Source organism: Dromiciops gliroides, chromosome 2, assembly GCF_019393635.1.
Source record: "Dromiciops gliroides isolate mDroGli1 chromosome 2, mDroGli1.pri, whole genome shotgun sequence".
Taxonomy (NCBI): Eukaryota; Metazoa; Chordata; class Mammalia; order Microbiotheria; family Microbiotheriidae; genus Dromiciops; species Dromiciops gliroides.
This window is the reverse complement of record NC_057862.1, coordinates 358,895,461-358,921,595: the sequence shown is the minus strand read 5'-3', so window position 1 is coordinate 358,921,595 and position 26,135 is coordinate 358,895,461. Positions and strand designations below refer to the sequence as shown.

Genomic DNA, 26,135 nt, shown 5'->3' with positions numbered 1-26,135 from the left:
AAATCCCCACATTGGTCATGTCCAAGAAATATGTCTTAATCTGCAATCTGACTCTATCACTCACTGTGAGGAGGTAGGTCACATCTTTCACCTTGGGTCTCAGAATTTTTAAGTCTTTCCAAATAATCTGGGGACAGACTGGTTTTCCTTCTGAAAGCCCTGTGATGGGTTTTATCTAGTATTCTCTTGTATGTGAATGATTGCATGTTTGGGGAAGAATCTCAAGGCCCTGACACTAGGAATTCATTTGCTTGACAGGAGAGATGAGAATTGTCTGAGATAGCTTCTGCAGGGAATTTTATTACTTTCTCAGATTTCATTTAAAAACTGATTTGGGCTTGATCTGGCATAGTCGGGGCCATTGGTGCAGCAAGTTCCAGAGATGGGGAGGCCCAGGGGTCTCCTCTTTAGTAGGAGCTCTGCTGGTCCCTGGCAGGTTCAGGCCACATGGGCCAAGGTAACTCATCTTCATCCTGCCCAAATACTTCCTGGAGCTCTTTGAATTAGAGTCACTGGACTGCTTGTGCTAGGGATTTTAGTGAGTGGATTTTTGCTCAGGCAGGGGTAGAAAACTCTCAGCTTTTCAGGAATAAGAGGGCAGAATGGTACATCATGCCTGCTGAGCCCCGGGGGCTCTTCATTGTCCCTGGCCTAGAGAAGGTCACCTTCTCCTGCTGTTAACATATGCTCAGGCCACCTGTCATAGGCACAACTGTGAGTCCTTCACTTACTTGTGTCATGTGGGATTGGGACAAACCATATTCAGGTCAGAGGTTCCAGTGGCACTAAGGCTTTTGAAGATATGCTTTGTTTGGTGGGAGAGGGGCTGAGAGGTGATTGCACTAGTACTGAGAATTCCCTCTACCAATACAAAGCAGCCATTTCTCTGCAACTTATAAAGTCATAGAAATTTAGAGCATTGGGAAATAAAGTGACTTGATGAGATCACACAACAAATATTTGTTAGAGACAGCACTCCAATCCAGGTCTTCCTGGAGCCTGCCTCTCTCTTAGAAGATGTTATGGGGTTAGGACTATTAAAGTTTAACCTGGTCAGCTGACAGGGATCTTCTCCTTGAGACCCACCTTGAAGCAAGAGAGATAAGTCGGTTAGGTGTGGCTGCTGTCTGTGTGGTGCCAAAGATGGCTGGAGAGATCAGAGCCACCTCGCCCAACTTCCCCCAGTCACCACTAGTGGGGGATGGTCCTCCCTAGGGGGATCACCCTCAATAAGGGAACTTTCCACAGTCAGATGATCACCCCATTGGTCCCTCCACCATCCATCCTCTATAACAGTATTTGCCTTTCTCCTGCTTGAGGAGATACATATCTCAGAGAACCAAGTCTCTGTGCCATGCTATCTCCCCATGTGAAGAAGTCCAAGGACTTCTCTCTTGGTTTCCTTTCTCTAGCACCTAAATAAAAGATTATTTTATTCTAATTGAATTGGTGTGCTAGAGGGTGTAATTATTTAATGAGGAATTCCTAAGGACCCCAACACCCCACAACCATTTCCCCATTAACAGAAGACAAATGCCATTGAGACATCCTATTGGTGCTAGTAGTATAGTGTAGTGGAAAAAAACTTGGCTTTGGAATGATATGATTTGAGTTAGAATCAGCCTTCCCACTTATGAGCCATGAGACCGTGGGCCAGTCACTTAACCTCTTAGTTTCCATATCTATAAAAAGAGAGAACTGGAATTTGGGGAGATTTGTGATCTGAATGGGGGGGACTAGCTCACCCAAAGAATTAGAGGCTCATCATGAATCTTGCAAAGTAAAAAGAGGTTTATTGTAAGAGAGGAATTTATGGCCAAGGGACAGATCTCTATGGAGAACTGTCCCTTTGGAGTAAGAGAAGATCTGGTCTTTTGTATCTTTACAAAACAAAGGAAGGGAAGGGAATTACAAGGCAAGGGGAAATGCAAAAAACTGGGGCCAGATAACTAAGCGGGGATCTTTGATAACTGGGTATCAGTAGGATATGCAGCATCCATCCATATCCATCATATCCTCTAGCAGACTGGGGTCATGTCCTGCCATATCTCATACCTGAGGCGAGAGAGAGAGAGAAAGAGAGAGAGAGAGAGAGAGAGAGAGAGAGAGAGAGAGAGAGAGAGAGAGAGCAAGCTGTTTTCCTCTTAGTCTAGGAGGTTTGAATCTTTTGGATTTCTTGTGGTCCCACTATAGGAATTTATGATTATCTAAAGCCCCTTCTTGTTCCATGACCTTGTCACTTCTCAGTAAGGTACAGAACTTTTTTTCCCTGAGGAAATTGAGGAGATTAGTACAGCAAGTGGTTAACTGTGGGGACTGAGTGAACCATACCGACTCCATCTGGTGACTTAAATCCGGAGCTAGTTCAGCTCCAAATTCTGTTTTGTGAGAAACTTTCTTCAATTGTGGAAATTGGAAGAAAACCTTATTGCACTCTTTGAACCTAGCCCTGCGTGATTGGGAAACTGGACCCCTAGTACCTGCTATTTAGAGACCTTGAACCAAGGACCTAGGTTATGATCGGAAACTCAGTCAGAGCCAAAGACTGATGGAAGGAGTTTTCTCACAATTGTACATATCAAGCAACCCATATGTTTTATCTGAACCCCGCCCCCCCCTCCCCCCATACTGGTCAATCACTTACTGTTTCCATGTTCCTTTTCTTGTTTACAGACACTTGGAGGGAATGGAACACCTCCTTTTTTGATTCAGGGAATTACAACTATTCACTCTCCTTTTCCCAACTTGGAAAGTCCCTAATCTTTCATCCAATTATAAATCAGATTACCTAATATTGCATTGTTTGCTTTTAATTAATTGGTCTTGACTTGGGACTTAGGATAAATCAGAAGAAGTTTGTCCTGTGAGAAGCAAAACCAAAGATGACCAAGTAACAGGACAGACACATGGAGGAATTAAGGAACTATTAAAGTTTAGCTGGGCCAACTAGATATCAGGATGGACACACCTAAGAAGTAAGGGGAGATAAAAATTCTATAGCAGGAAAGTCAGTTAGGTGTGGCTACTGCCTGAGCTAGGAGACAGAGATAACCCCAAAGGTCAAGACCATCATTTCAAAGAAATCCCCCTCGACTGTCAAGAATATGACAAACATCCAAGCTTTCGATGCCCCACCCCAAAAGGGAACTTTCCAGTTTTCAAGTGGACACCCCATCTATCTTCTGTAAAAAGCTTTTGCCTTCCTTCTGTTCTGGGAGGTTTCTAAGCCACCTTCTCCCTAGGGGTGGTCTTTGACTTCCCACTTGGTCACTTTCTCTAGTGCCAAATAAAAGATCACTTTAATTCTAATTGGACTGCCTGGGAGCACATAATTCTTTATTGAGTAATACCTAAGGACCTCCACCTTTTCCCCCCATGACAGTCTGATTGTTTTTAATGTATAAAAATCTGTCTCCCCCTGTTTTCAAGGTCCAGGACTAAGCTGGGGAGATCTGCTTTGTTAGGCAATTGGCATGCATTGCTTTTTTTTGTTGTTGTTGTTGAAGCAACTGGGGTTAAGTGATTTGCCCAGGGTCATACAGTTAATGTCAAAGGCTGGATTTGAATTCAGGTGCTCCTGACTCCAGAGCCAGTGCTCCATCCACTGAACCACCTAGCTGCCCCCTGGCTTTGAATTGCTTAACAAATTGATATGCTTAGAAGATCAAACCTTTGTTTTCCTCAGTTATTTTATCTTTCACTCACCAAATCCCTCAGAGAAGTCTTCATTCTTATTTTCTTTTTTCTATCCTAAACCCAATCAAGTGGAACTGTCCAGAAATAATAGTGGCTCTTGTCTGCTTCTTTCAGCACTTAATCTGGGACACTGGTGCAGTGGGAAGGGTCCTGGACTAGGACTCAGGAGATCTAGGTTCTGGCCCTATCTCTGCCACTGACTCTCTTTGTGGACATGCACAAATTACTTCCCCTTTCTGGGCCTCAGTTTCCTCTTCTGCAAAATGGGGAGATTGGACAATGATAATGGAGAGAAGATAGCACTACTCAATTTTAGTTTAGCTTCTATTCTTTCTCCCAAGGAGAATGATTTTTGTCCTGGAAAGATCAGAATAAAAATTATTGTTAATGGGGAACTGAAATCCAAGATAGGTGAGGAGCTATTAAGAGAAAAACCTTGTTAAGCTAAGAGAGCAACTCATTTTAAAAAATGAGTTCAAAGTTCAAAACTGGGGAATGCCTGAACAAGTTAGGGTATATGATTGTGATAGAATACTACTGTGCTATAAGAAAACTAAGGGGATGGTTTCAGAAAAACCTAGGAAGATGTGTAGAAAACTTATAGACTTATAAAAAACTGGGAAGAACAGATGTAAAGTGAAATGAGCAGAACAAGGGGAACGTTGTACACAATAACGACAATATTGTATGATGATCAACTGTGATTGACTTAGCTATTCTCAGCAATACATTCAAGACAAATTCCAAAGGACTCATGATGAAAAATTCTATATGCCTTCAGAGATATAAGTAATGGAGTCTGAGTATAGATTAAATCATATCTTTTTTTTTTTTTTGGCGGAGCAGTGGGGGTTAAGTGACTTGCCCAGGGTCACACAGCTTGCAAATGTCAAGTGTCTGAGATTGGATTTGAACTCAGGTCCTCCTGAATCCAGGGCTGGTGCTTTATCTACTGCACCACCTAGCCGCTCCTAAAGCATATATATTTTTTTAAAAAACCAAAACTTTCTTTTATTTTTCTTGCTTTTCCCCCCTCAACATGGCTAATATGGAAATGTTTTATATTGGTATATATTTTACATATGTTATATGTTTTATATACCATCCCCTTAGTAATTTTTTATAGCACAGTAGTATTTTATCACAATTGTATAACACAACTTGTTCAGGCATTCCTCAATTTTGACCTTTGAATTAAGTTCTTTAAATTAGTTGCTCTCTTATTTTAATAAGGTTTTCTTTTATGTGACTTCACATGTATAATATCACATTGCTTGCCTTTTCAGTGGGCAGGGAAAGGGCTGGAGAGAGGAGAGAATTTGGAAATGAAAATAAACATTAAGAAAAAAAAGAAGAAATGAGTCCAAGTCAACAGATCTGGATCAATATCTCCCAGGGAGCTGAAAGAAGTGGCTGTTAGGATTGTTGAACTACTGTGGAGGATGTTTGAAAAGGAGGGAGGATGAGAGTGAGGTAACAGGATTGAAGAAGGGCAAATGATCCTGACTTGAATTCTTGGCAAAATTCTAGAATATGTTATGAAAGGGATGGTTAGTGACCATCCAGGAAAGGAAGCAGTAATCAGGAAGAGCTGCCATTGGCATTGTCAAGAACAGGTCATGCTAGACTGACTTTATTCCCTTTTGGGGCAGGGTTATTAGACTACTAGATCAGGGCAATGCTACCAGTATGGGATACTTGGATTTCAGCAAGGTATTTGACAAAGTCTTCTTTGGGAACAACTTAGAAAGATGTTGGCTGAGTCATATGTAGTACAGTTAAGTGGATTTGGAACTGTATGAATGACTGGACTACAAGTGTCATTACTCTTTCGGTGATTAATGGGACAATGCCAACTTGGGAGTATGGCAAGTGGAATACTCCAGTGGAATATCCCAGGATCTGTCCTTGGTCTTGGGCTGTTCAATTTTCTTTAAATCAGGGGGCAGTTAGATGGCGCAGTGGTTAAAGCACCGGCCCTGGATTCAGGAGTACCTGAGTTCAAATCCGGCTTCAGACACTTGACACTAGCTGTGTGACCATGGGCAAGTCACTTAACCCCCATTGCCTAAAAAAAAAAAAAAAAAAGATATGTTTAAGGGGCAGCTAGATGGCGCAGTGGATAAAGCACTGGCCCTGGATTCAGGAGTACCTGAGTTCAAATCTGGCCTCCGACACTTAACACTTACTAGCTGTGTGACCCTGGGCAAGTCACTTAACCCCAATTGCCTCACCAAAAAAAAAAAATAATAATTTTCTTTAAATCAATGACTTGTACATTCTATCATTGTATGAAGGCTTGGATGTCATGCCTATCAAATTTGCTGATGCCATAAAACTGGGAGGAATTGCTAACACATTGGGTCCAAGTCAAGATCCCCAAAGATCTCACCAGATTAGAATGGTGGACTGAATTAAATAAAATGAAATTAAAGAAGTAAATGTAAAGCCTTACATTTGAGTTCACATACTACTCAATTGTAACATTATAAGATGGCTAGGCAACAATGTGGGCCAATAGCGTGACACATGGCAGACAAAGAAGTCAATGGGATCTTTGGATATGTGGAGAGAGATGTCATATCCAGAAATAGGGAGGTTATACTCTCCCAGTACTCTGTCCCGGTCAGATCACATCCAGAGTATTGCAGTCAGTTCTCCAGAGGAGAAAAAGCAGTTCTGTAAGGGGCCTTGAGATAGTTTTATATGAGGATTGATTGGTGGAGCTGAGGATTGTTAACTTGGAGAAGAGAAGGCTTATGGGGAAATAGGATAGTTTTGGGGGCAGCTAGGTGGCACAGTGGATAAAGCACTGACCCTGGATTCAGGAGGACCTGAGTTCAAATCCAGACTCAGACACTTGACACTTACTAGTTGTATGACCCTGGGCAAGTCACTCATTACCCTGCAAAAAAAAGAGAAAGAAATAGAATAGCTTTCTTCAAATAAATGAAGGGTTTTCATAGGGAGACATTATATTTGTTATGTGTGTCCCAGAGAACTGAATTGGAAGGTGTGGAAGTTACAGAGAGAGAGACTTAGGTTTGATGTAATGAAAAACTTCCCAGGCATTAGAGCTTCCCCAGGAGGTAGGATGTTCTCCTTTGCTTCAAGGGAAGAATGGATGACCCGTTTTTGGCAAGGTCAATCCCCATTTAGGCATGAGTTGAACAAGGTGGCCTCTGTGGCCCCTTCCAGTTTTGAAAATCTGCAATCTCTATGGTTATGTTTATACCTGCTGGTAAGCTGAGCCAACAGACTCCTGAAATTGAGGGAAGAATGAGGTCCTTCTGAGTCCACCTGCCAAGTTTACTGGGGTCAATTTATTGATATTGGTAATTATAGTTAGATCACTCAGATGAATGTCCTTTTCCTGAGCTATGCTGGTAGATAGTGCAGTATGGTGGAAAGTTCACTGGATGTGAACCTCTAGGATCAAATGAAAATCTCTCTGTCCAGCTTCAAAATCCCTTCAGGACCCATGTTCTGAGGTCCAGCTAAACTGACCTCCTTTGCTCAGTTCCTCATGTACAACATTCCACCTCATCTTCATGTCTTTGCACTGGCTATCCTGTGTGCCCCCATCCCCCAAGGCCTGGAATACCCTCCCTTCCCACCTCTGCCTCATAGAAGGATTGATGTGGGGTCAGAGATCTTGAGTTAATCCTGACTCTGCTGATACTACTTGTGTAACTTTGGGCAAATCACTTCTCCTCCCTGGGCCTCATCTCTAAGATTCCTTCCAGCTCTAAAAATGTGATTCCTTTTTCCTGACCCCTGATATATAAACCTGATCTTGGTGTTAGGGCCATAAATAACTTCAGGGACCTACGGGAAGATGGGCCATGCAGGGGTTTTGGCTGTAGTGTAGTCTGTGGTGTGTAGACATGTGTGGGTGTCTTGCTCACAAGAGAATAACAGACGAGTGGTTTGCTTTCTACTTTTCAGAAGTTTTATTATAAAGAAAGTTCGAGCTAAGCATTGTGAACCAAAACAAATGTGTCAGGGCCCAGGGAGCCCCTTAACAAAGAAAGTCAGAGCAAAACCAAATGGAAATAAACGCCCCTTCTGAGAAACTGTAATTCTGGTGTTTTTTTTTTCTTCCTTTTCCATAAATAGACAAAATCATCATCAGCAATTTTAAATAGATGGACATATGGCTGAAAAAAAAATAACAATGCCAGGCAACATGGCTAGAAACTGTCCATTTCTTGCTGTAGAAATCATAGAAACAGGTTTGGCAGGCTTTTTATACACATCTTCTGTCTATGTATAACTAAAAAAATGTGCTACAGTTAATATAAAATGCTTTTTACTAGAAAGTAAACTACTATTTTTCTTCCACAAAAAAATCTTAAAGATGTCTTTAGCACAGTTCTAACACACTTAGTAATCTACTGACGTGGAGCCAACACACTCACGCCCGGGATAGTGGGCTTGTTTGTAAAACTGGGTTTGCATTTCTACCAGCCCTCTGGCTGGCCACCCGCCCCCCTCCCTGTGAGGCATGCCAGTGGGGTGTTGTGGATGTCGGGATTTACTTTGCTGGATATCCAAGGCCTTTGCATGTACATTATTCACACATACTTCACATTTCCTTGCATGGATTGAGTGCCGTTAGCAAGTCAGAAGGCGCAGTTTGCTATGGGGCTGGCCCAGCAGGGGAGTCTGGTGCAGAAACTTGGGGCTGTGTCTAAGAGCAGGTCACTAGGGAAAGAGTTTGGAGCTAAGCTAAGCAACTGAACAGAAAAGGGTGTCATATTTGTTCTTTGGGGTTGGGGGTGGGGAGGGACCTAGCGAGCTCTGCCTTCAGAAGTTGGCTTTGCAGTTGGAAAGGAGGAACTGCTCCCCAGCTGGGCAATGTACAGGTGCCTTGGGACAGCCCTCCAGTCTGCTGGGACTTGCTCGACGCTTCCTCCCAGTGTCCAGGCCCACATCCCCATGTCCTTCCTCTGAGCCTCGGAGGGGAGAAACGGCCGGTTTAGGTGAGGTAGAGAGACTTATCCCTTGGGAGCATGCTGGAGGGGAAAAGAGAAGAAGGCAGTCAGGTCCAAGGTGGGGAAATCGATATCCTCTGGGATCTTTGACCATGCCCTCATGCCAATCCCCCCCTACTCAAATCTAGCCTCATCCTGAGAACAATTCTCTAACTCCGGCTCATACACTGTTTCATTGTATCTTCAACATTTAGTGAGATAGGCAGGTGGTAGTGTCCTCATTTTACAAGTGAGGAAACTGAGGCAGAGGTCGATAACTCAGAAAGGGAACAATTCTATTGTCCACTGCCCTTATCAGACCTCCACCTGGAGTATTGAGATTGATTGATTATTATGCAAATTCTGGGACAAATCTCTTAGTGGGAACAGTGACAAGCTTGAGTGCTCAGAGAATGGCAAACAGGATAGCGAGGGGACTCAAAACTATGTCATGCAAGTGTAAGGAATTGGGAACATTTAGCTAGAAAAAAGAACATGGGGAGGAGGCTACAGCAACTGCTTATTTCAAATATCTGATAGACTGCCAGGTGACAGAGGGATTAGTTTTGTTCTGTTTGGCCTATTCTACGACAGAACTTGAACCTAAGGGAGCAATTATAGGAGGCAGATTTTAGCTCAATAAATGGAGTCATTTCCTAATGATAAGACCTGTTCAAATAAGGGATACACCCTCTGGAAAGATAGTGATCTCCCCATCATAGGAAGTGACAATGGTGCAAGGTAGAGACTAGATGACCTGTAGAAGGTATTCACATACTGTCTAAGAAGTTGGACCCAATGTCCTATTTGACTCCTCTTAGCTTTGAGAGTCTGTGACACAAGGGAGTGACACTTGGACAAGAAAGAGGGCAAGACAGGGAAGGAGCTGGTAGGGAGGCAAGGTTCCAGGGAGATGGGCTTTTGGAAACCTGGCTGGACTGGGGACCCTGCTACAATCTACAATGTGCCATCAGATGGACCCTCATCTAAACCAGGGCTTCTTAAACTTTTTCCACTCAAGACTAGCATGTAGACTTAGAGCTGAGATTGACTTAGTGGTCATCTAGATTGGAAACTCAGTGTTTAGGAAGTATGGCCTGGAATGAATCAGCTCCCCAGTGACCCTACTGACTCTCTTAGTGATCCAGCTGGTGTGGTTGTAGGCTAAAGAGGGTATTCCAGGCCTACCTACTTGAATAGCATGGATATCTGGTCTCATAAAGACACTGCTTCAAGATCAACCCAATTAAAATGGGTTATGACAATGAGAAGATTAATGGAGTTTTTGAGTTAGTCAATGTTTTTTAATTGTCAGATTTTCCAAATCAACTTCCAAACAATGGATCTTTTAGGTCAAGACCAAACTTGAACTGTTTATAATAGAGAACAATGCCTAAATACATGAATGGTATGATTGTCTATGCTCTTCTCCAGGGCTAATTACAGTTATCCCTTCCATACTGCAACTTTCCCCACCCTGGTTTCAATGTTTTGGGGTTGGCATAAGAAATTAAATGGGAATTTCTGGGGAGTTTTGGTGAAGCTGCAGACAACATGTAAAGGCCAGCAGACAACACAAAATCTAGGACCAAATAGCCCAAATTTTACAATCAGGTACAATAAAGATCCAAAAAGAAAAGGAAAAATTCAGACTTCCTCTCTGGTATGAAGGAGGGCCAAAAAGTTTACGGGGATTTTCCAGATAGGGGAAGTGCCACACTTCTAATCCCTGTGATGTGGATGGGATAACCGTATTTAAGGAAGGCTACATGCCTCAACTCTAGGTGGCACGGTGAACGAAGCACTGGGCTTGGAAGCAGGAATACTTATCTTCAGGAAGAGTTGTACATGACTGAAAAACAACTGAACAACAAAACCTGACTCAAATCTAAAGCATGATTGTAGAAAATGCTGAGATTAGTTTATGAAATTTGTGGAATTCAGGTGCAGTCATAAAAAGCAAATGTACATACAACCTATCAAGACCGAACATTTTAAAGTTTTTTTTTTTGGGGGGTGGGGAGGCAATGGGGGTTAAGCAACTTGCCCAGGGTCACATAGCTAGTAAATGTCTGAGGCCAGATTTGAACTTAGATTCTTCTGACTCCAGGGCCAGTGCTCTATCCACTGTGCCACTTAGCTGCCTCTGAACATTTTAAAAGTTTAAACAAAGCTTTTCTGATTCTTGGATTCAAAACAATTGCACAAGCACAGAATGAGTGTGGCAGCTGAAGACAGGTGAAAAAATTTGAAGGTTTTGTTGTTGTTGTTGTGAGCTGCAAACTCACTATGGGCCAATGGGATGGTAGAGCATCCCACAAAGCTCCTCAGTGGAGGGCTTCAAGCAAAGGCCTGATGATCCCTTGTTGGGGATGCTGTAGGGGGTATTCTAGGTTGCACCAGATGGTCACTGGGGTTCCTTTTACCAATTAAATCTTAGGGTATTAAGAGAAGCTGAGCATCTAGCATACAGGAGAGGAAGTTCTCATTACCCTCTGTCCTGTTCAGACCTCTGGAGTACTAGGGTCAGTAAAATGCAGGTCCTATTTGGCCTTGACAAAGTGGAGCTCTCCTAAAGTGGGCTGACTGGGATGCTGCTGCTACTCTATCACACAAGGATCCTTTCAATGAGACTCAAGGAGTGGGGAAAGATGACAGCTGTCAAATAATCAAAGCTCTATCATGGGGAAGGGGGATGAGGGAATAAGGAATACCATTGTCTGGGTCCAGAGTAATGGAGAGAAGTTGCAAAGAAGCATATTGTGGCTCAATATATGGGAGAATTTCTTAATAATTAGAGAAGTGGAATAGGAGGTGGAGGGTTACTAGTCATGGGAAGTCTTCTAGGGGAGCATGGATGACTAGGGACTTCAGGCTCTGAGTTGTGTCAGAAAGAATTCTAGATTTGGAGATGAATCTTGACTCTGCCACTTACGTCTGTGGACCTCAGTCTGCTCATCTGTAAAAGGGGGGTGTTGGATTAAATGGTCTCTAAGGCTCCTTCTCATTTAAAATCCCATGATCCCACATTCTGTGATTCCTTGCCACAGCCTCACCTGGATTTTGATGACATATACATGGAAGGACTGAGTGCCCCATGGAGTAGAGGGTTTAAAAAACAACCACATGACTCATAGGGCAGAGATTGGTTTGGGTAAGCAGGGTCCATTGGATAAAGGGCTTTTTCCTCTCTTAACCAGGACACTGCTTGGTCTGTGCTCACTTAGGAAACAGAGGGATAGGCTTCAATCCCTGTCTTTTGTCCAAACATTCAAAACTGATCAAGGAGCACTTTACACAAGCTCCTGTTGAGATTAGCCTGCACAGAAGGTACAATTTCACGACTTCATTTACCTTAATTAGCAGAACAACTTGCTGTCAGACTCCCCCCCTGCACCCCATTTAATATGTGCCAATTAAAGCTTTGCTCAAAGGAGATGGAAGGCTGCCCAGCAGAAGTAGCTTCTGGGCTAAGAGAACATGATTGGCTTTTGAAAAGCAGGAGTAAAAGAAATCTCCTATTTGGGGGCTCCCTCTCCTGCTGACTAGAGCAATCTCAGTGGGCAGAAGGAAAGCACCTCTCCACATTTACTAGTCTATTGTGGGGAATATGATCTCCCATCTCAGCACAGCAGAGTGTGTGGAGTGAGCGAGGCTCTGGGAAGACAGCTCCAGAGCCAGCCTTCTGCCAAAGGGACCAGAGGACCAGCTGTGCTACCTGATGTTTTTCTGGACACAATGGGAATGGGTTTTTGGAAAATGAATGAATGACTAGAGGGACATCTTAGATTTAACAGACTCACAGAATGTCAAAGCTGGAAGGGACCTTAAAGACTATAGAATTAAATCCCTTATTATTACTATTATTAAAAAAATAACAATAGCTCTGCAGTACTTTAGATATACTATCTCTTTGAGCCTTTCAATGGCCCTGTAAGTTGGGAGCTATTTTCTTATCCATTTTACAGATCAGGAAACTCAGACTCAGAGAGCCATTCCCAGGGTCATACAACCAGGATGTGGCCAGTCTGGGATTCAAACCCAAGTCCTCCTAATTCGAAATCCAACATCCTATCCACTACATCATGCTAGCACTATTTTACAGATAAGGACACTGAGGCACAGAGAGGGGAAGGGACTTGCCCAAACATCACATAGGGAGCTAGCAGCAAAGCAGGGATAGAACCCAGGTCTCCTGACTCTCAGTGCAGGGCAATGCTCACCATACCATGCTGCCTTCTCATAATATCAGTTGCCTCTAACACTGGCCGAAGTGGAAATGAGTTGTGTTCCCCACAGTCCCTGAGAAGAAGTACAAAGTTCCTGACCTGCAGTGGTTAATGCCACACTCTCGGCTGGGGTAATCACTGTCCCAGTCACTATTTCCTGGGGTGTTCGATGTGCCAGGGGAGCGGGAGCCAACGCTGCTTTGGAACTCAGGTGAGATGTGTGAGAAATCCTGCAGAGAGAGTGGGTGGAAAGGGAAAAAAAGTACAAAAATATCACAAACCTGAGCAGGCAGGAACCCAGGCAAGGAGCAAGGAATGGTGCCCTGCCCAGAAGCATGTAAGCAATTTTATGGTGAAGGGGAGAGAGAAGGGAAACTGAGGCAGGCTACTGTGAGTTTGCTAGCTGGACCTGATTCTCCCCCTCTGGTTGGTTTTGGGGGCTCTGTCTCAGTACAACTCCTTGAAGAACATTATTATATTCAGGGGTGGAAAAGACTTTAGGAAGACTTTTAGGTTTTGTTTTACAAAGGAAGAAACTGAGGCCCAGAGATGACAAAAATGACTTGTTCCACACAGGAAGTAAATCATTGAGTTGGGATTCTAAACCAGGTCCTCTGATCCCAAACCCAGTGCTTTTTGCATTCTGGTAGTCAGTCAGCAAGCATTTATTAAGCATTTATGTAGCAGGCACCAGGCTAAGCTCTGGAGGTACATGCTCTACACCAGCCTGACCTTCTCTTACGTGCTCTTTGGGATTTATATCCTGGTGACAGGAGAAAGGCAAGCCCAAATTACTTGGCAAAGAAAATTGCAGTGAAAAGGTCCTGGGGATATCCGCAGTGTGACTGGGGATTTCTGGGGCATATTTTTCTTTATGAACTGGAGCAGGTGGAGGGTGGGTACTGAAGGCACATGGATGAGCCTACTGTTTGCTTTTACCAGGGAACCAGAGAAACCCAGTAAAGAGAAACAGAACTGATGGAAGTTCTTACTCTTGTCAGCCCCTGAAGCTTCTCTGCTAAAGGGTCTTTTCAAAGGTGGGCTCCTTGTGAGTTTCATTCTTTGTACTTATACATTCTATGTACTTTGTACATAGTAGGTGCTTAATAAATGCTTGTTGATTGAATCCTGGACTCTGTGTGTGTATTAAGTCTTCTCTAACTGCAATTCAGCCATTCAAGCTCCTTCTTTTGAGTCCCTCTCCTCTTCAAGGAACATGTTGACAGCAAACTCTTGACCTCAGGCTTCCTCACATCTTGACAACTGGGAAAAAGAATTGTTACCACAGAGTCTGACATCGCATAGGGCAATTCATTCTGTGGTACTGATGGGACTGGCAGGTTAAAGTCCCACATCTGTGATCTAGGATGTGGTGTAACTGAAATTACCTTTATCACTATTTTAGGGAATTCAGCCTCCTCTTGTTACCAAACAATTCCTGGAAGCAGTGTGATACAGTGGAAAGGCTACAGAATTTGGAGTGTGTGGATCTGGATTCAAATTACATCTCTTGTTGTTGTTGGTTTTTTTTTTTTTTGCAGGGCAATGAGAGTTAGGTGACTTGCCCAGGGTCACACAGCTAGTAAGCATCAAGTGTCTGAGGCAGGATTTGAACTCAGGGAGTCCTGAATCCAGGGCTGGTGCTTTATCCACTGTGCCACCTAGCTGCCCAAATTACACCTCTTCTACTTACTATCTACTTGGCCTTGGATCAATGATTTAACTTCTCTGGTCTTAGTTTCTTCATCTGTACAATGGGAAGGTTGGACCACATGGCTTGTAAGGTTTCTTCTAGCTCTAAATCTAGATTAGATCTTAATGTGGACTAGCTAAAGGAAGAAAAAGTCCATTGAGGTTTTTCTGATCAAGCTGGCATTTTGAAGTCTGTTTTTAACATTACAACAAATCTCAGGGATAATGTTCCTGAACAAAAAAGGACATTTTAGTTCTGTTGGGAAATCCACATGCGATTGAAGGAGATATCATTCCTCCTGGCTAGTGGAAGGAGAAGCCAGGAGCTTTGACCACAGAGTTAGGGACCCTCTCCCCTTCTTTGGAAAGGAGAACCATTGTTACCAACAGGAGGATTAAGGTTTCTGACCAGGCCAAAGTGATGGCAATTTGCCAAGAACATCTACCTGGCAGAGGGCAATCCACTTTACTTAGTGATGTGAGCTAAAGACTGTCTGGTCATTGCCTCATTGACTAACCTCAGCAAAACCTTTGACACATTTCAGCACCCCAGGCACGGACAGCGGGAGCCTACAGGAGCCTACAGGAGCCTACAGGAGCCTCCATCTTCTGCTTCTCGATTCCTCCCGCCCCTCCCTGTGCTTCCTGCTTGTACTATCCCCATTTTCTATCTCTGGAAACCCCAAATCAAGATTGCCAACACTACAAGAAAGTGGATATCTATTCCTTTCACTGTCCCCGTGACTTTCCAAACCAAAGCACCCCTCCCTGGCCGCCAGTTTCTCTAGAGCTGACTCTGCCAGTTTTTAGAATGCAAATCCCAAGTGGGCAGGGACTCTCTATCTGCTTTTGTATTGGTATCCCTATACTCCCCGGTGCATAGTAAGCACTTAAATAGATGCTTATTGGGTTGGTTAGCACAGCTTGGCTCATAATGTTTAATAATAATGTTCTAATCTAATCTAATTCCTTGATTTCAATGGATGATATGAAAATGTCATGCCCATGGTAAATAATATTCAATGCAGGTAATTTTTACCCAGACACAAATCTGTATATTTTCCTTCTTCTACTAGTCTATTTCTCTCCTTTTAGTTTGCAGTTTTTTACTGACAAAGGTAGTGCTTTTGATCTACCATAAGTAGACCCTGTGTTCCAAGTTCAAACCCCATCGTGTGGATAGGGTTGCATGAAACAATCCACATTTTTTCAACTGTGGAAATGCAAACCCCTTGAAAGGAGGAATTATTTCATTTTTGTTTTTATATACTCTGTGCCTAGCCCTGGGGTGGTGGGATGGAGCTGCCCCTTCAGCCTGTATCTTCTTTCTCTCCCTCTGAGTATTATAGATCCCTGCCCCTGGTATGTGATGGGAGATGAAGGCAGGAATTCTTCCCTCCTTCCTCATCTCCTTGGGCCTTAGATGGTTGGAAGAGAGAGAGTGCTGCCCAGCTGACCCCCTTTTTTCTTGGTATGCTCTAAGGGCATGTCCAGAGGATGTTGTGATATGATAGATTCTTTTGTTGTTGGTTTTTTTTTGAGAGGCAATTAGGGGTTAAGTGACTTGCCCAGGGTCACACAGCCAGTAAGTGTTAAATGTCTGAGGCCGGCTTTGAATTCAGGTCCTCCTGAATCCAGGGCCAGTGCTTTATCCACTGTGCCATCTCGCTGCCCCCATATGATAGATTCTTAATAAATGTTTATTGAATGAATTGAAGGGAAGAGCAAACATCTGGAAAACAGTTTGGAGCCACAGAAGAGATTTTTCTCTTGGGGACACCAAGAAGCATATTTCTGGGATTTGACACAAATGTCCTGACTTCAGCAGACCTGGTTTTTACACAACTGCAACCCCATACCTTGGATCTTTGAATTCTTCCACTCTCTCTCCTAAGGGACTACTGGAGTTCCTTTGCCATTGCAGGCTAAGCAAGGGTTGAAGCTGGGACTGGAAGCTGCATGATCTGGATGCCTCACTCACCTGCTGCCCTGGAGGCGAGGTACTCATCGGGGGCTGGACCTGTAGTGCCATGGGCGGAGGAGACAAGATGGACTGCTGGGGGACTGGCTGCATGCTGAGGGATTGGTTGAGAATGGTGCTCTGGGGGTGATGCAGGGCCAGCTGCTGGTGGAGAGGAGGGCTGATCTGGAAGGATGGTGGTGGCGGCGGCGGTGGCGAGGCACTGATGCTGGGCAGCATGGATTTGGAGTTGAGGGTCCTGGAGAGGCTGGGGTGAGGGTGGCCACGGTAGCCTTGGAGGTCAGATGGGGACAGGAATGAGCCGAGGCCCGGGTAGGGCGATGAGGCCTGGGGTGGTATGGTATACATAGGCTGCTTGGGGGGAATCATTTTAGAAGGTGGATTGGGCTGGGTGGTCTTGGCCTCACTCTGTTCAGCAGAGCTCTGGAAGGGAAGCAAAGGACTTGATAAGAAAATGATGGTGACGTGCATTAGACAGTTCAATCCTGTGCTTTTTTCTATCCTATAGGATGGGACCTCTCCCTTGGGCTCTCTCTGTTCCCTTGGTTCTACTCTGGGAAGAGTTAATCTCGGTGATGGGACAAGAAGGAAAGCTGGCTTCCTAATCCTTCTCTAATCATTTCCCTACCCTACATCCACTAGACTAATCCATTGCGAAGAAATGTAGCAGTCTACTTACACTTCAAAGAACTTTGGGAAACAGAAAGATCAAGAAAAGACTCTCAGGGCCCACCAATAGTTCAGTGACTTAAGAATTAGCCTTGTTGGCAGCCCCCCAGCTGCCTCTGCTCCCCCTTTGGTGGCTGCTTCTGTCCCGGTGCCTGCCCTGGTCTCGCTTCTTAGAAGGTTTGGCTTGTTCTTCACCCTGCTTTCAGCAGAGGGCGCTGCCGCCCTGTAGCAGCATGGTGCAGCTCCCTCCTCTGCCCTGGGCCCCACGGACATTCCAGCGGGGCCTTCACATCATCCCCGGCCGGGCCTTGCACCTCCCAGAGGCTGCTCGGCCATGGACAGGAGGAGCCGTTGCGCCGCCCCCCCCCCCCCCCCCCCCCCCCCCCCCGCGCTCCGTGGTCTTCCCTCTGCTCCTCTCCCCTGCTGTCCCCTCCCTCTGCTTTGGCTTGCTGGGCCTCAACCAGGCTTTTTCTGCTTTCTTGAATTCTCCATTTCTTCCAGCAAGGTCCCCCAACTCCCTGTCCCCCAGCCCCAAAGTGCCATCCAAGCCACAGAAAACCACCGCTCTCCCCCAAACAATTAATGATTTGTTCATCTCCTTAGATTGTAAGCCCCTTGAGGGCAGGGAGCATGGCTGTGTGTTCTGTGCAACTGTATTGTGCCTAAATAAATGTGAACTCATTGTTGGCAAAAAAAGAAAAAAAAAAGATTTAGCCTTGTTATGGAGGGCTATATTGCCCTACTTTCTGGTCCTGTAGCAAGCAATAGTCTACAAGGAGATAGGAACTAGATTTGTGATTTCCTTGGCATAGAGAGCTCCCAGTGAGTGATTTCCTCTTTCAGTGCATGTTGGCATCTTCTTTGCAACTATTCTCAGAGAGTTGCCTGGATCGTCGAGAAGTTAAGTGACTTGCCCCAGGTCACAGTCAATATGTATCAGAGACAAGACCCGAACACAGGTTTTCCTGGCTCTGAGGGCAGCTCTCTGTCTACTACACCACACTGATACTCAGTCTGTAAGGAGCTGAAAAAAATGGCAGCTATGAAAATGTTGATATTAACGATTTTGTATTGCTCCCTATGCCCATCTATGCCCAACACTAACTGTAGCCTAACCCTGAAGGTCTACCTTGAGTATCTATCAGCTGGCATTTATTCTAAGGGTCTGACATACTCCCATGCCCCCTCTCTACTTTTCTTCTCTTCCTAAAGACTTAGCCCTGGTCCTAAGATCCTGGGACTCTTTTTTTTTTTTTTTAAAGTGAGGCAATTGGGGTTAAGTGACTTGCCCAGGGTCACACAGCTAGTAAGTGTTAAGTGTCTGAGGCTGGATTTGAACTCAGGTCCTCCTGACTCCAGGGCCGGTGCTCTATCCACTGCGCCACCTAGCTGCCCCGATCCTGGGACTCTTAATCAGTCTATCTGCTTCAAGTCATTCTTGCCATTGGACTTCGATGACTCTGGGAGAAGAGAGTGGGACTGATGGCCTCGTGCAGCTCTGCCTCACTTAAATCCAATTCATTAGAAAGTAATCACTCTCATGATGTCATTGGTCCTTTTCGAGAGCAAAGGACAAATAATGACAACAACATTCCCTCCCCTTCTTCAATCCATCTTCCACTCACCTCCCAAAGTGATTTTTCTAAAGTGCAGATCTAACCATGTTACTCTTCTATTCAATAAACTTTAGTGGCTCCAAATTTTCTCTAAGATCAAATATAAATTCTTCTCTTTGGCATTTAAATTCCTTCACAATCTGGCTCCCATTTAACCTTTCCAGACTTATATGTTACTCTCCTTTACCCATTCTTTGGTCCAGCCAAACTGGCCTCCTTACTCTTGGCCTCCTGCAAGGCACTCCATCTCCAGTCCTCTTCACAGGCCATTCCCCATGTGTGGAATGCCCCCATTCCTGCCTCTTGGAATTCCTAGTTTCCTTCAAAGCATGGCTCAGGCAGTGCCTCCTACATGAGGCATTTGCTGATTCCCCAAAGCTATTAGTGCTCTCCTTCTAGAAATTACTTACTTTGTATTTAATTTTCAATTCACATGTTATTTTCCCCCAATAGAATGTACCCTCCTTGAGGGCTTGTGCTATTTTGGTCTTGTCTTTATATTCCCAGTGACTAGCACTAGCATAGGAGATAGAGAATTCAGAGCACAGTCTGGAGTTTAATTATAATCATTTTTAGAAGACCCAAATGTTATCTATGTCTCACACTGATGCAAGGGGTAATGCTCAAAGGTTCAACCCTGATTGCTTTACCAGGGAAAGGGGAGTTGCTGTAACATGTTGCAGATTCCTTTGGAATCTTAGCCTCTCAGAGGTGGGACAGGTCTCAGAGACCCAAAACAAGTTTTCCCCATGACCTTCCCTCATGTTTTAGAGGGGGAAACCAAGGTCCCAAAACAAGAAGGGACTTCCTCTAAGCTTATACAGTGAGTTAGTGGAAAGATCAGCACCCAGTTTCTTGACATTTAGTTCAGTTTACTTTATGCCATATATTCAACCCCATTTTAAAAGCTTAGAATTGGTTTTGGACTCAGTATATCTGAAAACTTCAACAAGAGGATTTCTGAAAACACTCAGGGACTTAAAGGGTTAAATTTTCTGCCTTGATATTTTAGATTTTTATGGCCACTTGTAGAGCCTGAAGGTTGCTCCTTTTCTTGGCTGGGCTTTCCATGACTATAGTATCATAAGCAAGGACCTATCCTCGGCTCTTCCTCTTCCTTTTCCTCTCTTTTCCTTCCTTCCTTCCTTCCAGTGCTTAGCAAACTAGCAAAATGCCTTACACATAGTAAGTGTTTAACTTCCTGTTGGGTTGGATTGGATGGATTCCCTCCCTCCCCAAAGTCCTGGGAGAGACCAGAAGGGTCAGCCAGAGGGAATTTACAAACTTCTAAGGCTGAGATATCTCTGTTTAAAACCCATCTTTTTATCTTCTTTTCCCCATAATGCTTCTTACAACTATTGTTACTACGTTTTGGAATTGTCAAAGCCATTGTTGCCTCCACAAAGGTAGGAGTTTCCCCATATCCTGCTGCCTCCAGGAATTGCAGAAATTGACCTGTGTATCCCCATGTCATTACATCCATGTCACCATTAAGTGATTCAAGGACTAAAGATTCTGATGCCGTGGAGGGCCAAGACTGGGGAAAAGGTATGTGTGTGATAGAGCTAAGTTTACATGAAAACAAGAATTGACCCCAATCACAGGAAGTAAGGAGAAATGACAGAAGGAATGACTTCTTTCAGGAAGTGGTCTCAATTCCTGGTTCATTTGAGTCCTTAGGTACTCTCAGAGAGCAGGGGTTATTGAGCTCCTCTGTCTTGGGTTCAGAGACATTGCCTTTGGGATAGAAAAAATATGGGCAAACCACCAATAATCCCACCACTTATCAAGTCCCAATACCCCCAAACTCCCAAGTAGTTAGGAAGTTAAGTTCTTACAGCCAATGGGAGTGACTTTGATGATTTAATTTCTGGCCTTTTGTGCAAACACTTGACCTTCAAGTCACAGCCAAAGGTACATTTGGGGTAGGCCTGAAAGAGCCCTTATGTGAGGCCTTGTAATCAGGAGCCAGGATCATATGCTCTCAGAGACCAAAGGAAGCTCAGAGGCCATCTATTCCAATCTGTACTTGAACAGGAATCCCCTGAATAACAGGTCCTAAAATGATCTCTTTAAGACCTCTAGTGATGGGGAACTTACCGCTTCTCAGTGTAGCACATTCTACTTTTGGATAGCCCTGATGGTTAGAAAATTGCCTTTTATATTGAAGCAAAATCTAGCTCACTACAACTTCCTAGTTATGTTCTCTGAGGTTAGGCAGAATTATTATTTTAAAAATTTGTCAACATTCATTTTTTATAAAATTTTGAGTTCCAAATCTTCTCCCTCCCTTCTACTTTCTCTCCCTAAGACGGTAAGCAATTTTATATAGGTTAAATATGGACAATCATGTAACACCTATTTTCACAGACAATAATACTAAACCATTTTTCATATGACATGTCTTCAAATCCTTAAAGATCAGAGTTTCAATCCCATTGTTGTCACTTAGAAGCCAAGTGACCTCGGGATGTTGCTTGGGGAATGTTTCAGTCTCCTATCATTGGCCCCATTGCCTCTTGGGCTCTTAAGTGTGGTTTCTATTCCATAGATGTCCAAGGGAGGTTTGGTTATTCATTCAAGCAGGAAGATTGAAAATGGAAAAAAAAATGTTTTAACTGCCTTGAAACTTGGAAAATGTGGCTCAGAGCATGGTTAAGGACCTGTCTGGTTCTTGTAGCTGCTGCCTGCAGCTTTTCTCCCCAAGGGAAAGACTGATAAGCAACAGAGATGGGAGCTGGGTATCCAACTAGTTTGGAGAACTAACAGGGGACCTGAGTTCTAGTTTCCCCTCTGCCACTAACTCCTTGGGTGGCCTTGGATAAGTCCCCCTTTCTCCCCAAGCCTCAGTTTCATCTGTAAACTGAGGGTACTGGATTAGACAAACTATAAAGTCCTATTTAGCTCTGGCTACTAATGTTCTCTGAATATGGCAGTCAGAACTATTCTATCTAGTGCCCATTTCCATGGTGGCATAGCCCATGTACCCTGTATACAGGGGTGTGCCAACACCAGCTCTAACCACCTAGCTAATGCTTAAATTTTAAGTGTGAGTATTGACACTTTTGAAATAGTGCTTTGCTAAACATCAAGGGTTGCTTGATTGTTTTGGTCATTGTAGCTACTTAAGAAATTGTTGGATGGGGCAGCTAGGTGGCACAGTGGATAAAGCACGGGCCCTGGATTCAGGAGGACCTGGGTTCAAATTCGGCTTCTGACACTAGCTGTGTGACCCTGGGCAAATCACTTAACCCCCACTGTCCCGCCAAAAAAAAAAAAAAAAGAAGAAAGAAAGAATGAAAGAATGAAAGAAAGAAATTGATGGAGAAAAAAAGTTTGTAATGCAGATTAAACTAAAAACTGTATGTGTATCCACCTCCCCACCAAGACCCTGGTTGTTAAATATTTAGTAGCACACTCCTGCCTGTATCCCTTTGGCCTAAAGAGCAGCGATGAGATACCAAGAGTATGGGGGCAGCATGGTTACAGAGTCCTTCTTATCAAATGGCTCCTCCTCAGAGATTCTCAAGAGATGCAACTAATTTATCACATCCAGAGAGCTTACTGGCTAGATGAAAAGTAGGGCTGGTTACCTTGGAAACGAGGCTGGCCCGATAGGCTGCCAGGGCCTTTAAATATTCTTTCTTTGCAGCTTCGGTTTTCCTCTTATAGGCCTGAAAGAAGGAAACAATGAATAGCTGTTAGTGAGAGGGGCCGAGTCAACTGCTGCTTCATCCAAGCACAAATCTGCTGCACCATCCAGAGAGGCTGTTTTAAGCTGTGGAAGGATATTATCAGTGAGAATTTTGGAGGACCATCTTGTCTCATTTCCTTGTGAATACCATGACAAAGAGTGCCCCAGGGATGTCCTAGCTCAGATGATGCCCCTTCTGTTTTCCCAGATGTCAGCCTCCTTCCCTCCCATGCCCACAGTCTTTTATGATGTCTCTTAGCCTCCCATAGTGGCACAGGAAGGGGTGCACAGACCCCCCTCCCCAGTCAATAATCACTCTCTCCAGTTCTCTCCCTGAAAGGCCTCAACTTCAAAAGTAGAAAGAATGCTTTTTGGAATGAGAATGCCTGGGTTCAAATCCAGCCTCTGGCACTATTAATGGTGTGCTCCTAGGCAAATCACTTAACCCCTCTGAGCCTCAGTCTTCTCATGTGTAAAAGCCATATAATAATGATAGTGCCTCCCTCAGAGAGTTGAAATGACAGCTTTGCAATTCCTTAGAGTGTTATGAGTTCCTTGATCTCCCTTAGTGACTGTGGGTAATTCTAATTTTATCAGGTTTCCATGACCTTGCTGATGTTTATCCTTCCTGTGGTCGCTCCCAAGTAAGGTGTCAGTTACCCTCCTCTGGTGGGACAGCTGACCTTTAGCGTGCATGTTTGCCCCCACATAACTGCACAGCTGGGAAATCAAATGCACCGGAAGATCATCTTCCTTAAAGCCATCCCTGGTGGCAGCAAACACGGAATATGCTGAGGAAAAAGTGGAACCTGGTCCTAGTGTGGCCCCAGGGACCTCAGGTTATCGAAGGAATTGAGGTTGGATGCCTGCACTTGATGAAAGGCACATCGAGTCTGAGGGGTAGCAGCACTGGTGAGATGGGGGGTACCTGGTTCTGGCCTGTTTCATTCCTTACAAGCTGTGTGTCCTGGGGGTGGGGAGTTCCTTAGGATGAGTCTGCTCCCTCCTTTTGTCTCTACCTTGTTTGCCACATGGTTCTTTGCATATTGTCTCCCCCCTACTGGATTAGGAGCTCCCTGAGGGCAGGGACTGTGGTTTTTTTTTTGGCGGGGCAGTGGGGGTTAAGTGACTTGCCCAGGGTCACACAGCTAGTAAGTGTCAAGTGTCTGAGGCCAAATTTGAACTCAGGTCCTCCTGAATCCAGGGCCGGTGCTTTATCCACTGTGCCACCTAGCTGCCCCACAGGGACTGTGTTTTTGCCTTTCTTTGTATCCCCAGTGCTTAGTACAGTGCCTGCTACATAGTCATAGTTGCTTATCGAGGCCTCTTGACTGATAGCAGATGTGAAAATGATTTGAGAAGCCTATGCCAATGTGAAGAATTATTACATGGTTCTTGAACCTTTGCAACTATTTGTTCCTTCCTAGGAATGAATGAGTCTGGGAATCTCCTCAGTTTTCTAGGTCCAGTATCATGCCATATATTTGTACCCTTAGGTCTTGTGGAAAGAGTGTTGAATTTGGAATCAAGATCCAAAGCCCAGCTAATAATAGTCATGGTAATAATCACAATAACAATATCTGCATAGCACCTTATGGTATTATCTCATTTTAGTCTCACAAGTCTGGTAGCTAGACACTATTATTATCCCCATTTTACAAATGAGGAAATCAAGGCTGATAGCAGGTAAATGACTTGCTCAGGTTTGCACAGCTACTAAGTGACTGTAGCTAGATTTGAACTCACATCTTCCTGATTTCAGCACTCTTTCCACAGTGCCACCAAGCTCTGCCATTTATTATCTGTGGAACTTTGGACTGGTCCTTTCATTTCTTTGGGTCTTAGCTTCCTTAAATATAAAAGGAGCAGGATGGATGAGACAACCTCTAAGGTCCTTTCCAGCTCTCAATCTATGATCCTATAATTCACATAACATAGTACTGATAAATGTCCCAGAGGAAGGGTCACTGTCTGACTGGAACTGGAAACAATTGAACAAATAATTACTTTAGACCATTCCTGATTTTTACTCCTAAGCTCAGGTATACAGAGCCTTGGAGAAAAGGGCAGCAGCTCTATATTTGGAGTTATTGTTCGGTCATTTCAGTTGTGTCTGACTCTTCATGACCCCAGTTGGGGTTTACTTGGCAAAGATACTAGAGTGGTTTGCCATTTCCTTCTCTAATTCATCTAACAGATGAAGAAACTGAGGCAAACAGGATTAAGTGACTTGCCCAGGGTCACACATCTAGTAAGTGCCTGAGGCCAGTCTTCCTGACTTCAAGCCTGGTGCTCTATCCACTGTACCAACGAGCCCTCTCCAGTAGCCCAGGACCTGCCAGTGTTACTCACAAACAGGTAAATACCTGAGAAGGCTGGTTGCCTTCACTTACCATCTGGGGGAAGTATTGAAGACAGTGAAGAAAAAAGGCATGTCAGGATACCACTGCCACTGTTGATGGCTTATTGTGGCTCCCTTGCTATAGGAGGGCCTGGGAGATTGTTTTTGTTCTTTTTAAAATTTCATTTAATTAAAAAAAAATGAGCAAAAGCCTATTTTTCCTCTCTCCCACATGCCATCCCTGCCCCCACCCTGCCACTGAGACAACAACAACAACAACAACAACAACAAAACCCAAAACCAAAATCTTGTAAAACATATGCATAAACCAGCAATTCCCATGCTGTCCACTGGGGTGTATTTTGTAGAAGTGGCTGAGACTCAGGCAAGCTTCTTCATCTTCCAGAATACCAGCCTCCCCTTCTTTCACTGCCTCTTGTATGAATTTCTGAGGCTCCATAGGGTTTCTGCGTGTGGGATTCAACTCTGTGTGTGGGGGGCTAGTTCTGTCTTTGTGTTGTCTGGGAGAGTGGGAAGTTCTGGGGAGATTCTTTTAGTCTCTCTATCTGCGGGTTGTAAGGATGAGTGGTGGGGATTTGCTTGTGATAGTATCTGGCCCCAAGCTCTGCTGGCTAAGAGAATGAAAGGCTTTTTCTGAGGTCTGCCATCTCCTTATAACTAGAGAGCATTTGTAGGGAGAGAGGGGCCTGCCTGACAGCCAGGGCTTATTTTTCTGACTATTCCAAACACCGAATCTCCTTCATTAAAGAGATGCTCAGCATTGCAAGGAGGGATGCTCATTCTTGAGGCAAACTCAGTTAAGGGAGGGCCAGAGGACAATTTAACCACGTGTCCAGTCACGCTGGGAGATGGAGCAGCTCAGTCCAGCTTCCCCTGTCAGGGAATCCAGCCTCTGTCCTCAAAAGGGGGCTGTGGGAGAAGCCACACCCTAGGAGAGGGGCACCACGGTTATTGGAGCTTGAGAATGTTTGCTGAGGAGGGGTAGCCCTAGATTGTGGTATAGGCTGGTGGTAGTTGAGGTGTGAAGATAGTAACTGTTGCAAGGAGGAAGTGCATCCCTGCCTCCTCTCCTGTGTCTGACCACACTGGTTATGGCTCTAGTCATTCATTAGTCCAAGAAAAAGCTCCTTCCCAATGGGCCGATATCTCCTGATACAAGACAGCAGCATTGGTGGGCTGGTATGGATTCTTTCTGTGAGAAGTCACTCCTAAAGTGTCAG

General features: G+C 44.4%; 1 protein-coding gene across 3 annotated transcripts in view; it reads right to left on the bottom strand.

Moving 5' to 3' along the window:
• Positions 1-7,669: 7,669 nt before the first annotated feature.
• TOX2 (TOX high mobility group box family member 2) overlaps positions 7,670-26,135 on the bottom strand; it is a 349,367-nt gene continuing 330,901 nt past the window's right edge. For all 3 annotated transcript variants that reach the window (XM_043980270.1, XM_043980269.1, XM_043980268.1), the window contains 4 exons: positions 22,453-22,533; positions 16,575-16,997; positions 13,001-13,131; positions 7,670-8,714 (listed from right to left, as the gene is read on the bottom strand). In XM_043980270.1, the coding sequence (XP_043836205.1) occupies positions 8,678-8,714; positions 13,001-13,131; positions 16,575-16,997; positions 22,453-22,533 (672 nt within the window). In that variant the 3' untranslated portion in view covers positions 7,670-8,677. The remainder of the gene's footprint in view (positions 8,715-13,000; positions 13,132-16,574; positions 16,998-22,452; positions 22,534-26,135) is intronic.